The sequence below is a fragment of the Pantherophis guttatus genome, chromosome 7 (assembly GCF_059756535.1).
Source record: "Pantherophis guttatus breed Tessera chromosome 7, ASM5975653v1, whole genome shotgun sequence".
NCBI classification, from domain to species: Eukaryota; Metazoa; Chordata; class Lepidosauria; order Squamata; family Colubridae; genus Pantherophis; species Pantherophis guttatus.
The window spans coordinates 47,516,743-47,531,243 of record NC_142069.1 but is presented as its reverse complement, the minus strand read 5'-3'; the positions used below and the strand labels follow the sequence as shown (position 1 = coordinate 47,531,243).

General features: G+C 45.6%; 1 protein-coding gene across 1 annotated transcript in view; it reads left to right on the top strand.

Annotated features, from left to right (window-relative positions):
- Positions 1-13,318, top strand: part of SLC35E3 (solute carrier family 35 member E3) — a 43,438-nt gene extending 30,120 nt beyond the window's left edge. Inside the window, exon 5 of the mRNA XM_034402852.3 lies at positions 10,873-13,318. Coding sequence (XP_034258743.2) covers positions 10,873-10,929 — 57 coding nt within the window. The 3' untranslated portion in view covers positions 10,930-13,318. The remainder of the gene's footprint in view (positions 1-10,872) is intronic.
- The last annotated feature ends 1,183 nt before the right edge of the window (positions 13,319-14,501 follow it).

Genomic DNA, 14,501 nt, shown 5'->3' with positions numbered 1-14,501 from the left:
TGATAAATGTACAAGTAGGATCTTATCAAGAATCTGTAGCATTTTTAGTAGACACAGGGGCAGCTAGAACATCTCTAAGTTGCATACTTCAAGGGCTTAAATTTTCTGATCAAACTACTATTGTAACTGGTGTCAAAGGAGAAAGTTTTCAAGTAAAAGAATTTGAACCAGTTAAAATGAAAATACCAGAGAAAGACATTATAGAAGTAAAGCCTCTGTATGTACCTGAGGCTCATACCTGTCTGTTAGGCAGAGATGCGATCATATTATTTGGATTGGAGATAAAAGTAGAAAACACATCACCTTGTACATATAGGAATGCCAAGATAGTTACATTAGCAGAAGATGAAAAAGATATAGATCCACAAGTATGAGTTTGTGAAAAATTCCCCCCTTGAAAATAAAATTGAAAAAGGAAGGAGAAACCATTAGACAAAGACAGTACAATATCTCACTAGAGGAAAGAAGAGGTTACAACCAGTGATAGATGGACTCTTAAGGGATGGGCTTTTGGAACCCTATATGTCTCCATTTAATATGCCTCTACTGCCAGTCCGAAAACCAGATGGTTCTTTCAGATTGATTCTGGACTTTAGAAAACTAAATACCATTGTAGAGGTCAGACATCCTGTGATTCTGAATCCCTATACTCTTTTAAGTACCATACCACATGTCCATGCTTGGTTTAGTGTTATTGATCTGCCACTTAGATAAAGAACCTAGAAACATGTTTGCATTTGAGTGGGAGCATCGAGATACACATAGAAAACAACAATATAGATGGACTGTTGTTCCCCAAGGTTTTACAGAATCACCAAATTTATTTTGGTTTTGGAACAAGTACTTGAACAGTTCCACCCTGAAGTGGAAACTAAATTAATACAATATGTGGATGATTTATTAATATCAGGTAAAAAGAGACTTGAGGTTAAGAAAGCCACGGATAAACTATTGAACTTTCTGGAAGAACAAGGACTTAGAGTCTTCAAGAACAAAATTTCAATATGTAGAAAAGGAAGTAAAATATTTAGGTCATTTAGTAAGTGAAGGGAAAAGAAGAATCAGTTCAAAAAGAATACAAGGAATAACTTCGCAAACCTTGCCAAAACCCAAAAAGGACTTGAGAAAATTCTTGGGTTTAGTAGGATATTGCCATTCATGGATCAATTCCTATGCGACCCTCACTAAAGACCTATATGCTAAATTATTTGATAAAGAGCCAGAAAAGTTTACATTGGACAGAACAAGAGAAGGGCCTAATACAGTCCCTTAAGCAGGAACTAATTACTGCTCCAGTATTAGCCCTACCCTCCCTAGAAAAGCCTTTCCATTTATTTGTAAATGTAGATAAAGGAACAGCATTAGGAGTATTGACTCACAAGTGGGGAGGAAAAAAATTAGCTTATCTATCCAAATTGTAAGATCCAATATGTTGTGGGTGGCCAAACTGTATTCAGTCAATAGCTGCCTCTGCAATACTGGTAGAAGAAAGCAGAAAATTGACTTTTGAAGGAGCCTTTATAGTTGGCATTCCATACCAAGTCCAGTCAGAATTGAATCAGAGAGCAGGGAGGTAGCTAACAGATGCAAGAATCCTGTGCTATGAAGCAATACTGATGGAAAGAGATGATTTAGTTTTAGTAGTAGACAACTCAGTAAATTCAGCTCAGTTTTTGAGTAGAAACACTGATTCTAATGTGGAACCTGAACAACAATGTGCTGAAATTATTGACTTGCAAACTAAGGTATGAGAAGACCTTAAAGAAACTTCTCTTAATCAGGGATACAATTTATTTATTAATTGGTCATCTAGAGTGATTGAAAGAAAAAGACCTAATGGATATGCTATTGTGGATGGGGATAACAATTCTCTAGTGGAAGCAAGGCGGCTATCAGTAGTCTGGTCAGCTCACTTTTGAGCATTATGCTCTAAATCAAGCTTTAAAGCTCTTAAAGGATGAATAGGGCACCATTTACACAGATTCAAAATATGCATTTGGAGTAATGCAAATATTTGGAAAGATTTGGGCAGAAAGAGGACTCTATCAATACAAAAGAGAAAGATTTAGTGCATAGTGAACTCATTGTAGAAACCCTCGAGAGTTTGTTATTACCAGAAGCAATAGCAGTAGTTCATGTAGAAGGAAATCAAACATTGACTTCTTATGAAGGAAGAGGTAATTCTCTAGCTGACTCAGAAGCCAAAGCAGCACCGCTAACTGAGGAGCTATTCAAATGCTGTCTCTGGTACCTCAATTGGAAGAACCAAAATAAGTTCCAGTGTTTAACACTAAGGAACAAGAACAATTGGAACAAATAGGAGATAAGCAAACTGAGAAAGGTGAATGGATGTTGTTACCTGATGGCAGGCAGATGTTAAACAAACAGATCACTGTTTGTTTTTACTGGCAATCCTACACCAAGGAAGTCATTGGGGAACACAAGCACTATGTGACACCTTTTTGCAAAAATATGGATGTATAGGGATCTATACAGTAGCACAGCAGATATGTGAAACATATTTAATTTGCAGAAGAACTAATGTTATGTCCTTATAAGGATATCCGCCGGGGATTGGCTAATCCTCTGGCGGGAAATTCAAAATGCTGTCTCTGGGCGGTGCGACTTGCCAGGAGCGCTTAAAAGGAGAGCTCCGGCAACTCAGCCGCCAGTCTTGTTCTCATTAAATAAAAGTGCTGAATGGACCACGCTGGTCGCGTCTTCTTTTCCTGCGCCTGATCTAACACTGGCGACGAAGGACACAAAAAGAACCACAGCGACAACTTTCGGGGCACAGCACCAACCGATTAGAGAGCTGATATTGAGCTGAAGTCACTGAACCGAAGCCGACAGAAGCATGGCATTGCTGCAAGCTCCGCTTGTATCACTCGCCCCATTCAACCTCGGGAAGGAGAAATGGAGATCCTACATGGTCCGTTTTCGCCAATTCCTGAGGGGTAACAACTACCAGGACCTGAACGACAACCATAAAAGAGCCCTGTTCCTGGCTCACTGCGGCTCCGAGGTACTGGAGATGGCCATCGACCTCGTGGCCCCAAGGGACATTGAGGAAATGTCTTGGACCGACCTGCAAGAAGTACTCCAAGAACACTATGCCCCAACGGGCATCCCAATCGCCAACCGCTTCACCTTTCAACAAAGGAACCAGCGGGACGGAGAACCGATCAAAGATTTTGTGGCAGCCCTACACCAAATCGCAGCCAATTGCGAATTAGACAATGTGGATAATGCCATTAGGGACCGCATTGTATTTGGCATGAAAGACATGGCTCTGCAAAAGAAGTTTCTGAGCAGAAAGAAAATAACACTCAAAGAAGTCGTTGAGGAAGCCATGGCTGCAGAGACTTTGGAAAAAGTGGAGGCCGCAATGATGAAAGCTAAAGCGGTCCACAAGATAGAGAAGGCTCCCCAAAGTTCCACTGATGACTCCACCGCTGCATCCGAGTCCAATGAGGAAATGGCCATCCACAAGGTCTCCAGACCCCCAAGGCGGGAAACCGTGCAAAATGGCGACTGGGGAGAGCGCTGAGGCAGCTGCAGAGGAGACCATGCAAGGGCCACTTGCCGATGGAAAGATGCCACCTGCAGACACTGCCTGAAGAGGGAGCACATCACAGAGGCCTGCAGAACTGCAGACCCAGCCCCAGAACCGCCCAAGCACTGGAACCGTGAAATTTGGAAAGATCACCAAAGATCATCCAAACAGTCCTCTTTCCAACCCAGACGCAGTGAAGACGAATTCTTCAGAAGCGGGGCAGTCCATCAGATGACCATCACTCACACCAACGATGACAGCGCCACCAAATTCCATGTGACCGTGACCGTGGAAGGGACGCCATGCTCAATGGAGGTAGACTCGGGATCGATCTACTCCATAATGGACTGGCATCAGCTGAAGCAATTGAAACCCGGCTTCAGCAAGAAGGATCTGAAACCCCTGCGATCGAGGCTCATGGATTTTGGAGGGAATCCCATAGGAGTCCTGGGAAGAACCTCTCTTCAGATCGACTATCACAAGTTCCATGGCAACCTGCCCATCACCATCGTGGAGGACAGCTGCCCGAACCTGTTGGTTGTGGAGTGCTTCAAGCCACTAGGGCTCTCAATTGGAGGGATCCATCAAATTCGCCAGGATGAGCTCGACAACCTCATCGAAGAGTTCAAGGAAGTCTTAGATGGTAAACTGGGAAAATTTGTGGGAAAACCCATCTCTTTCAATTTAGACAAAACAATCACACCAATTAGACTCAAGCCTCACCGGGTTCCATTTGCCTTGCGGCCCAAGGTAGATGCCCAGCTGGACAAATTAATTGCCCAGGGTGTATTGGAACTGATCGATCATGCGACATGGGAGACCCCCATTGTGACCCCAATGAAGCATGATGGATCTGTGCGCATCTGCACCAACTACAAATGTTCAATAAATAAAGCGTTGCAGCAGAGCGCATACCCGGTTCCAGTGGTGCAACATCTGTTGCATTCACTTGGGAGTGGGTCAATATTCGCTAAACTGGACCTGGCCCAGGCTTATCAGCAACTGCCAGTGGACGAAAAAATGGCTGAGGCTCAAACAACTGTCACCCATAGGGGCGCATTTAAATGTAACCGCCTCCAATTTGGAGTCAGCGCAGCCCCAGGCATCTTCCAATCAATGATGGAACGCCTTCTCCAAGGCATTCCAAGGGCGGTGCCATACTTCGACAATGTCTTGATCTCTGGGGACTCGAAAGCCCAACTAATTGAGCAGCTCAGGCTTGTCCTGCAGCGGTTCAAGGCGAAGGGTTTAAGAGTCAGGAGAGACAAGTGCATCATTGGAGTCCAGGAGGTTGAGTTCCTGGGCTATCTCATTGATGGCACAGGCATCCACCCCACCAAAAATAAAGTTAAGGCCATTCATGAAGCTCCCAGACCCAAAAACAAAGCGGAGCTTCAGGCTTTCTTAGGATTACTCAACTTTTATAGTGTTTTCCTAAAACAGAAAGCCACGACTGCTGAGCCACTCCATCGCCTGCTGGGGAAAGCGGCTCCCTGGAAATGGGAGGAAGAAGAGGAAGCAGCATTCAGAGCCATTAAAAGACTGCTCTCTTCGGACAGCGTACTCATGTAGTACCATGAGACGCTTCCCCTGAGGCTGACCTGCGACGCATCACCCTATGGAGTCAGAGCGGTGTTTAGCCATGAACTTCCGAATGGCTCTGAAGCACCTATCGCCTATTTTTCAAAGACAATGTCCAGTGCAGAAAGAAACTACAGCCAGCTGGACAAGGAAGCCTTGGCCATCGTCGCAGGCATCAAGTGCTTCCACAAGTACCTCTACGGCAGAAGCTTCACCATCATCATGGACCACAAGCCTCTGCTGGGACTACTCATGGGCGATAGACCGACTCCGACGTTCATGTCATCCAGAATGACGAGATGGGCGATTTTCCTAGCCGGATATTCCTACAGACTGGTCCACAAACCCGGCAAGTCCATAGGAAACGCAGATGCCTTAAGCAGATGCCCATCTAAAGAACCAGTGGAAGACCCAGCCCCCACACTTGGGCTCTTCCACATTGATGACCACAAAGCCTGCCCAGTAACCTCTGCGGATGTGGCAGCCCATACCCAAAAGGACCCAACCCTCAAACAAGTTAAATCATGGGTCCTGCGGGGCTGGCCAACGGAGAAGACGGCAGAGAAATTCAGCCCATTCATCAGGAAGCAGCAGGAGCTGTCCACCATGAATGGCTGCCTTCTATGGGGAGACAGAGTGCTGATTCCCAGTGCCCTGCAACGGAAGACGCTGGAAACCCTCCACAACGGGCACCCGGGCATCATGCGGATGAAGGGGCTGGCACGGAGTTATGTCTGGTGGCCATCCCTGGACAAGGACATCGAAGAATGGGTCTCCAGATGTGACCTGTGCCAAGAGGTACGTCCCGCGCCTCCCCATGCCCAACCGTCAGAGTGGGAGATACCAAGCAGCCCCTGGGTAAGAATCCATATTGACTTCGCGGGCTCGATGCAAGGGAAGTACCTCTTGATAGTTGTGGACGCGTTCTCAAAGTGGCTAGAGATAGTTCCTATGGCATCCACCACGTCAGAAGCAACAATCAGGGCACTCCAGCGGCTGTTCGCAACCCATGGGCTGCCGGATATCCTGGTCTCCGACAACGGTCCCCAACTTACGTCCAAACCCATGGAAGAGTTCCTGGCTGGACTGGGCATCCGTCATGCCCTCTCAGCGCCCCACAGACTGGCTGGAAATGGACAGGCGAAGAGAATGGTGAGGCTCACCAAGGAGGCACTCACCAAAATGGGCACGGGTGACTGGCAAGAAAGAATCGACAATTTTCTCCTCACCCAGCACATCACGCCGCACGCCACCACCTGCAGGAGCCCAGCAGAACTATTGATGGACAGAAGACTATGGTCACCCCTGGACCGGCTGCACCCCCAGTACAACCCAGAGGTGCCAACAACCGCCAGCCACCCGTTTCGTGCCTTCGCCATAGGAGATCCGGTATTTGCCCTCAACTTTCACGGTTCTCCGAAATGGCTGAAGGGGAAGATAGAAAGCATAACCGGCCCAAAGTCCTACAGAGTGGAGCTGGAAGACAGACAGGTCTGTAGACGTCACATCGACCAGCTCCGGAAAAGGTGGAGGGAAATAGGATGAAACCAACCCGACGAGGTAGACCTGCAACACTCCATCGAGGTAGACCTGCAACACCCCATCGAGGTAGGCCTGCAACACCCCGATGAGGTAGGCCTGCAACACCCTGACGAGGCAGGCCTGCAACACCCTGTCAAGGTAGGCCGACAACGATCCAGCGAGACGAGCCAGCAATGTTCCCTGGGAGTAGACTGGCGACATCCTGAAGGGGGTGAACCGCAACACCCCAGCGAGACTGGCCGGCGACTCCCCAGCGAAGAAGACCATCATCGCAACAAGACAGTAGACCGGGGACATCCGGAAGAGGGAGTCCTGCAATGTTCCGGCGGGGTCGGCCTGCGCCATCCCAGGGAGGGAGACCTCCACCACCGCCTGACAGTAGACTAGGGACACCCGGAGGAGGGAATCCTGCAACACTCCGGCGAGGTCGGTCTGCGCCACCCCAGCGAGGGAGACCTCCACCACCACCTGACAGTAGACCGGGGATACCTGGAGGAGGGAATCCTGCAACACTCCGGCGAGGTTGGCCTGTGCCACCCTGGCGAGGGAGACCTCCACCACTCCGTTGAGGCAGGCCCGCTACACCCTGGCAAGGGCAGTAACCACCACCCCGGCAAGGTAGGCCGACACCACCCCAGCGAGGAGGGCCTCCACCACCAGGTGAAGGAGTCCTGCATCACCCTGGTGAAGGCAGCCAACAACAACAACAACCCGACAAGAGTCAACAACAACAATGACCGCGAACAACCGAGAACCAACAACATCAAAAACATTCACGACAACAGCAACGGGAACCGGGAACCCAACTGGACCCCACCACCTCAGAAGCTGGCAAGCTGAAAGGAAACACCAGAGACTTACCGGGGTTCAGCAGTTCCCCACCGATCAGCGCCGATAGCCAGCAGCGAGACATCCAGGTCAGGAAGAAGACCAGCATCACCAGCAAACGGAGGTCCAAGACCCAGCCAGAGGTGCTGGGGCGAAGCCCGCACACTCGACGGCCGAGTCCGATCCAGTTCCAGGGAGGGAACTGGGAGACACAGGAGCTCTGCCTATCTTGGATGGCGGCGAAGCTCAACTGGGACTGCGCAAGTCAACCAGGACTACCAGACGTCCAGCGTACCTGCGCGACTACGTGACTCTAATTAACATTGATGGACAATTTACTAACTAGGAGGGGAGGGGTGTTATGTCCTTATAAGGACATCCGCCAGGGATTGGCTAATCCTCCGGCGGGAAATTCAAAATGCTGTCTCTGGGCAGTGCGACTTGCCGGGAGTGCTTAACACAGTGGTTCTCAACCTTCCTAATGCCATGACCCTTTAATACAGTTTCTCATGTTGTGGTGACCCCCAACCAGGGGTGGGTTCTAATTTTTTTTACTACCGGTTCTGTGGGTGTGGCTTATTTTGTGGGCGTGGCTTAGAGGTCATGTGACTGAGTGGACGTGGCTAGCTGGTCATGTGACTGGGTGGCCATGGCTATGTGTATAGGGACTACCCAGAGGGCTGAAAAAAGTCATTTCTGACAGGTCCTCGCACTTTTGACTGGTCCTCACATTTATGACCATCCTCACATTTATGCCTGTGCAGCATTCTTAACAACCATGTCACTCATTTCACTACTGCTTCTCTTCAACATGGTATAAGATAGGGCAAAAAACGTAAAATGTGAGGACAGTCGTAAGTTCGAGGACTGGTCAAAAGTGCGAGGACCAGTCAAAAATAACTTTTTCAGCCCTCTGAGTAGTCCATATCCATAAAAGGATACAGCAATAGAGAGGGATAAAGGAAGGGAAGGGAAATTAGAGTAGGAGTGAAGGTAAGAGAGGGAGGAAGAGAGGAGGAGAAGGAGAAAGAAAGAGGAAGTAGGGAGAAGAAGAAGGGGGGAAGAGAAAGTAAGTAAGAAAGAAAAGACAGAGGTGGTAGGTTTGAGGAGAAAGATTGCTGTACAATAAAAAAGATGAAAGGGAAGAAAGCCAACCCCAAACAAATATTAAGATATTACGATAAAGAATGAATTGTTAAACTTTAAAGAATAAAAGAGAACAAATAGCAATAAATAACAATAATTAGAAACACACATACAAACATACAACGTATTTTCTTTGAACAGAGTATTTGGCCGGTTCACAAATTTAAACAGTTGTAGGAGGTTAGCACCCACCCCTTTCCTAGAAGAATGAAATATTTTGGGAAATATTAAAAAGGCAGAATATTATATTTTCCTGTATGAGAAATGGAGAAGCATATTTTACAGACAAAGCAACTCCCACCTTCCTGCCCCCCACCCTTTGTTAATGGGCCAGAGGCAGAAACTCAATCCTTTGTCAAAGGACATTTGCAACACAATAGCAACAGAAACTAACACAATGGGCCCCATCAAGCCATGTGATCCTGTCCACCATTAAACCATCTTTCCAAGCAGTCTCCATGTTTCCAGTGTCTTTTTCCCCACTTGGAGCAGAACCCAGAAGGATATTTCTTCCAACACAGTATTTAGTCATTTCAATTAAATTTACAATTTTTATATTTCCTTTTTACCATATTTATTCCTCATCTATCTTTTTAAAAACCAATATTACCCTTCATCCTCATCTCTAATCTTAATCAAATTCAATTTTTCCCTTCTATTCTATATTATACCCCTTCCCATTGTCATCTATTTTTATATCCATCCTCACATTGGTTAATTATGTAATACAGTTGTTTAATACAAATTCAACATTTTAATATAAATCAATTAGTTATATAACTACATTTTTTGTATATTAATCAATATGAACATGAATATTCCAATTATTTCCATGCAATCCAATTTCTTACAAATCAATTAATTATATTTACCAATAATAATAAACCAAATAATTTCCCCCATATATTCCTCCAAACCACAACTTAACCATTTCTGCTTTCAACACAATATGCAATTAATAGTATCTCAATTATTACAATTCCCTAGTTAAATAGAGCTTTTTTTCTTCTGTGTTTTAAAATCTTGAACCTCCTCTTGCCCTAAATTTCCCATTTTTTGCAGTTTGCACCTACCTTTTTTGGTGAGGAAAAAGAAAAAGAAATCTCTCTGCCTCATTTTGTCACGTTGCAGCCAAGACCCTGCTTACTTTCAACTTTGCTTTTTCAGCATAGCTAGGGGGAAAAAAATCTGCTCCAGGAATTTACCTCTTTGCAGCAACAGAGCCCTCCGCAAAACAGCTGAGAGTAGGGCGGGTCTTTGAAGCCCGGCGGCAAGAATTTAAAGTTTTTTTCCCCTCTAGCCATCAGCTGGGACTCCGGAGGCAGCAATAGATTGGGAGTGGGCGGGGTAAGTGAACGGCGACCGGGCGATCCAGCAGAGGCAGAGGGTGAGAGTGAGTGAAGGCATGGGGGGGTGAGAGAGGGCTTTGGCGACCCCCGTGAAATGGCCGTTCGATCCCCAAAGGGGTCACGACCCCCAGGTTGAGAACCGCTGGCTTAACAGGAGAGCTCTGGCAGCTCAGCCGCCAGTCTTGTTCTCATTAAATAAAAGTGCTGAATGGACCACGCTGGTCGCGTCTTCTTTTCCTGAGCCTGATCTAACAACTAATATACAACATCTTAGGCAAAAAGAAAAGGGGGGATGACCCCCCCTTTCTCAGACCGTTTCAGAACATTCAAGTAGACTATACTGAAGTGCCACCTATAGGCCGATTAAAATATATTTAGTTTTAGTGGATCATTTAACTGGATGGATAGAAGCATTCTCTACTCCCAGAGCTACTGCAGCAATGGTGTCCAAAATAATACTAGAGCAAATTATTCCTAGATATGGGATGGTTAGTGAAATAGATAGTGATAAAGGCACTCAGTTTACTTCCAAAGTACTTTAGGGAATAATGGAAGAGTGGGAATAAAATGGGAATATCATGTTTCCTGGAACCCTCAGTCTTGTGGTAAAACAGAGGTTAAGAACCAAATTCTAAAAAGAACCTTAACTAAACTTATGCTGGAAACCCATTTGCCATGGACCAAATGCTTGCCCTTGGCTCTCTTAAGAATAAGAACTCAACCAAAAAAAGACTTGGGCATTTTCCCTTATGAAATGTTATTTGGAATCCCACCCTTGGAAAACCAGAAAGGAGTTCCAAGTTTTGAGACTAAAGATAAATTTCTGAAGAACTATATTCTGGAGTTGTCTTCTGTTCTTTCTACCCACAGGAAGAAAGGATTGCTAGCATAAACGCCACCATTGAAGTTTGCAGTTCACAACTATAAAATAAGAGATTGGGTCCTGATAAAGACTTGGAGAAATGAAAAGCTCCAGCCGAATTGGGAAGGACCGTTCCAGGTGTTGCTGACAACTAAGGCTGCTGTACGGATGGTTGAGAAGGGCTGGATGCATTACATCAGAGTTCAAAGGACCTGTGAACACACTAGACTCCCAGTGGACAGTAGTGCTAGATCCTGTGAATCCTATATGAGTGGTCCTGAGGAAGAACAGAGGGACTGACCCTTCATCCTGACTTTGGCTGAGTAAATAAAAACAAGAAGGACAAGCATAGTTAATGTTTGAACAGTAGGGGTGTTGTGGTCCGCCACCAGCCTGTGGAGCTGGCAGTGGAGTCGGACAGTGAGGAGGCTGGGGAGGAACATGGGTCAGTCCTGGAGTCTGGGGAAGGCCCGGACGAGGGCTCTGTGTCGGAGGCAGAGATGGGGCCAGGGCCATCTGGGAGTAATGCGTGGACTCCGAAGTCCCCAGAGTCTGACAGCAGAGAGGCAGGGGAACAGAAGGAGCCTGTTCCTACTGCATGCATGCTCAGAGCTGCCAGAAGGCAAGAGCAGCTAAAGCAAAAGGGACGACTCGTGAGTAAGGCCAAGAGATGATTGGCCCCTCCCATAAGGCTTAAAAGAGAAACGAAGGCACTTGGGCCTTTCTGCAGGAAAGCAATGTTGCTAACTCTGTTTCCAGTTGGCGTCTCTTGTTTCTGAACTTTGTGGGGCTTTACCAAATAAGGCCTTGGGCAGGGTGTCAAAGAAGATAAAGATTGGTGATTATCCCAAAGGACTTCTTCCAAAGGACTTGTTTTGCAACTAATTGGGACTCAGCTGGGAATGAATGTAATTCTCAGCTGTTACAATAAAATAGGTTTATTCGGGACTAATTGTGTCTTGTAATGACTCAGTAAGCCTAGGTCACAACAGGAGGTGGACTTTGTGGAGCATATTGTATATCCTGGGGTTCTGGTTTTATTGTTGGAGAAATAGGAAACTATTGTGGGATTGCTAGAACTGAACCATACCTTTTGGCCATCTAGATGTGTAAGTTTTGTGATTGTATATGTGAGTGCATACCTGAGTGTTGCTGTTGTTTCCACTGTGTTGATTGTGGAGCAATTCATGCAGACTGTGCTTACCTATATGGCCCATGTGATGGCACATATGGACTCAGACAAAAGATGGATTTACCTACTGTGATATGTGACAAATGTGACCATAAGTAGCAATCTTGAGTGTTAGAGAGGGATTGTATGAGAATGTTGGTCATTCTCATGTTGGTCCAGACAACCTGAAGTAATCTCTTACAGAATTTATATAGGTCTCCCTGATGAAGTTATAGGGGATTTGGGAGAAATTGGCACATGTTGGGGTGAACGAGTGCATCAAATCACACTGAGTGAGGATTATGATACTAGAAAGAAAGGAGAGAAACTTTGTATGAAACTATTACTAGATCAAAGTGGCTTGAAAACCCTTGATCAAATCAAGAAACTTGAAAAAGCAGTACAGTCACCACTTCCAAAACCAAAACCAACAATACGATTACTTTTAGTACCTAATAAGTGAGTAAAACCAACCCCACCACCACCAGTTGGGAGAAGGTATACAAACACATGGGTGGAATGGGTCAATTATACTGTTAGAAGTCTGGGTCAATCTGATTGTTATGTGTGTACACAGGGAAGACCAATAGGGGATATAATACCCCCACCCCTTGAACAAATATCTTGGGAATGTTATCTAACACTCTTCCAGCATCCAACTGAATGGGGGAAAACAGTGTCAAATGTCAGTAAAAAGGTTTCCTTTAATGAGAAGTAGAAGCTTCTTAGAGGCTCCTACCTTTCAGGGACCTAGAAATATTACATTCCCTTTTTGCATAAACAGAACTATAACTGAAAACTCAGTAGACCTGGGGAACCTATGGCAGTATGAGACTATTATTATGGGTCAAGATATGTCTGGAATTCATGGAAATATGTCCAATATACATGTTCCTAGCACAGATATTTGGTGGTATTGTGGAGGGGACGTATTACATCCCATGTTACTCTCCCATTGGGCTGGTATTTGTACAGTTGTCATGCTAAGGACCTCTGTATTAATTGCCTCTCTACATCTAATAACACCTAATAACAAATCTTCCAATTCAACTAGAGTAAAAAGAGTTTTAGCCACTTCATTTGATGACAATATATATATAGATTTTATAAGAGTTCCTAGACGAGTCCCAGATGAATATAAAACAAGAAACTAGATAGCAGCTGGTTTTGAATCATTTTTATTTTGTTTTTGGTTTTGGTTTTTATTGGATTTATATACCGCCCTACTCCCGAAGGACTCAGGGCGGTGAATAGCCACAGAATAAAACACATAAATACAAAAATTTAAAATAGAATAAAAACGAATTAAATAATTTGGCTGAGACAAATTTAAAATACCCAATAATTTAAAAACGAATTAAAATTTACATTTAAAAGGGGAAAAGATTTAGGCCAGGCAGCTTGATGAAATAAGAAAGTCTTGAGCGTGCGACGGAAGGTGCGCAGATCCGGGATCCTCCGTATCTCCGGGGGGAGCTCGTTCCAGATTGTAGGTGTCCCCACGGAGAAGGCTCTCCCCCTAGGGGCCGCCAGTCGACATTGTTTGGCCGTCGGCACCCGGAGGAGCCCCTCTCTATGGGAACGTACTGGCCGGTGGGAGGCTATTGGTGGTAGCAGGCGGTCCCGTAGATAACCAGGTCCTAAGCCATGGAGCGCTCTAAAGGTGATAACCAAAACCTTGAAGCGCACCCAGAAGACCACCGGGAGCCAGTGCAGCTCGCGCAGGAGAGGTGTTACATGGGAACGCCACATCGCTCCCATAACCACCCGCGCGGCCGCACTCTGCGCCAGTTGGAGCCTCCGAGTGCTCCTCAAGGGGAGCCCCGTGTAGAGAGCGTTACAATAGTCCAGACGGGAGGTGATGAGGGCATGAGTGACTGTGCGTAGGGAGTCCCGATCTAGAAAGAGACGCAACTGGCGGATCAGGCGAACCTGATGAAAAATCCTCCCGGTCACAGCCATTAAGTGCTCTTCTAAAGACAGCTGTGAATCCAGGAGGACGCCCAAGTTGCGAGCAATCATACCCCTTAGGCCAGTTGGCAAAGTTAGGTCTTTGATAACTTTTTGACAAATGTCATAAAACTGGCCAGCCTACATTCTAGAGAGAAGCTGTTTCAAATACTGAAATCTACCTGCAATTCTGGAGCAACTCCATTTTAAACATGGAATTATCTAAGAGTGTTTTAGTGGCCAAATAAAGAATAATAAAGATCTTGATCTGGTCAGTTGTATGATTGAAAGCACTTTAGATTTTTAAAAGTTCTGGAGAAAAAAATTCCAATTATTATTTAAATGCCAGTTCTTATGTGGTTTTGGATATTTAAGTTATGTGCTCAACAATTTGTAATATTTATTTGCTGCTGCTTTGGAACAGAACATGTTTGAGCAAAGATAATCTCATAGTAGCTCTGCTGAGTCAGTCCAAAGATCATGCTTACAATAATGACCAAATGAATATTTGTGAAA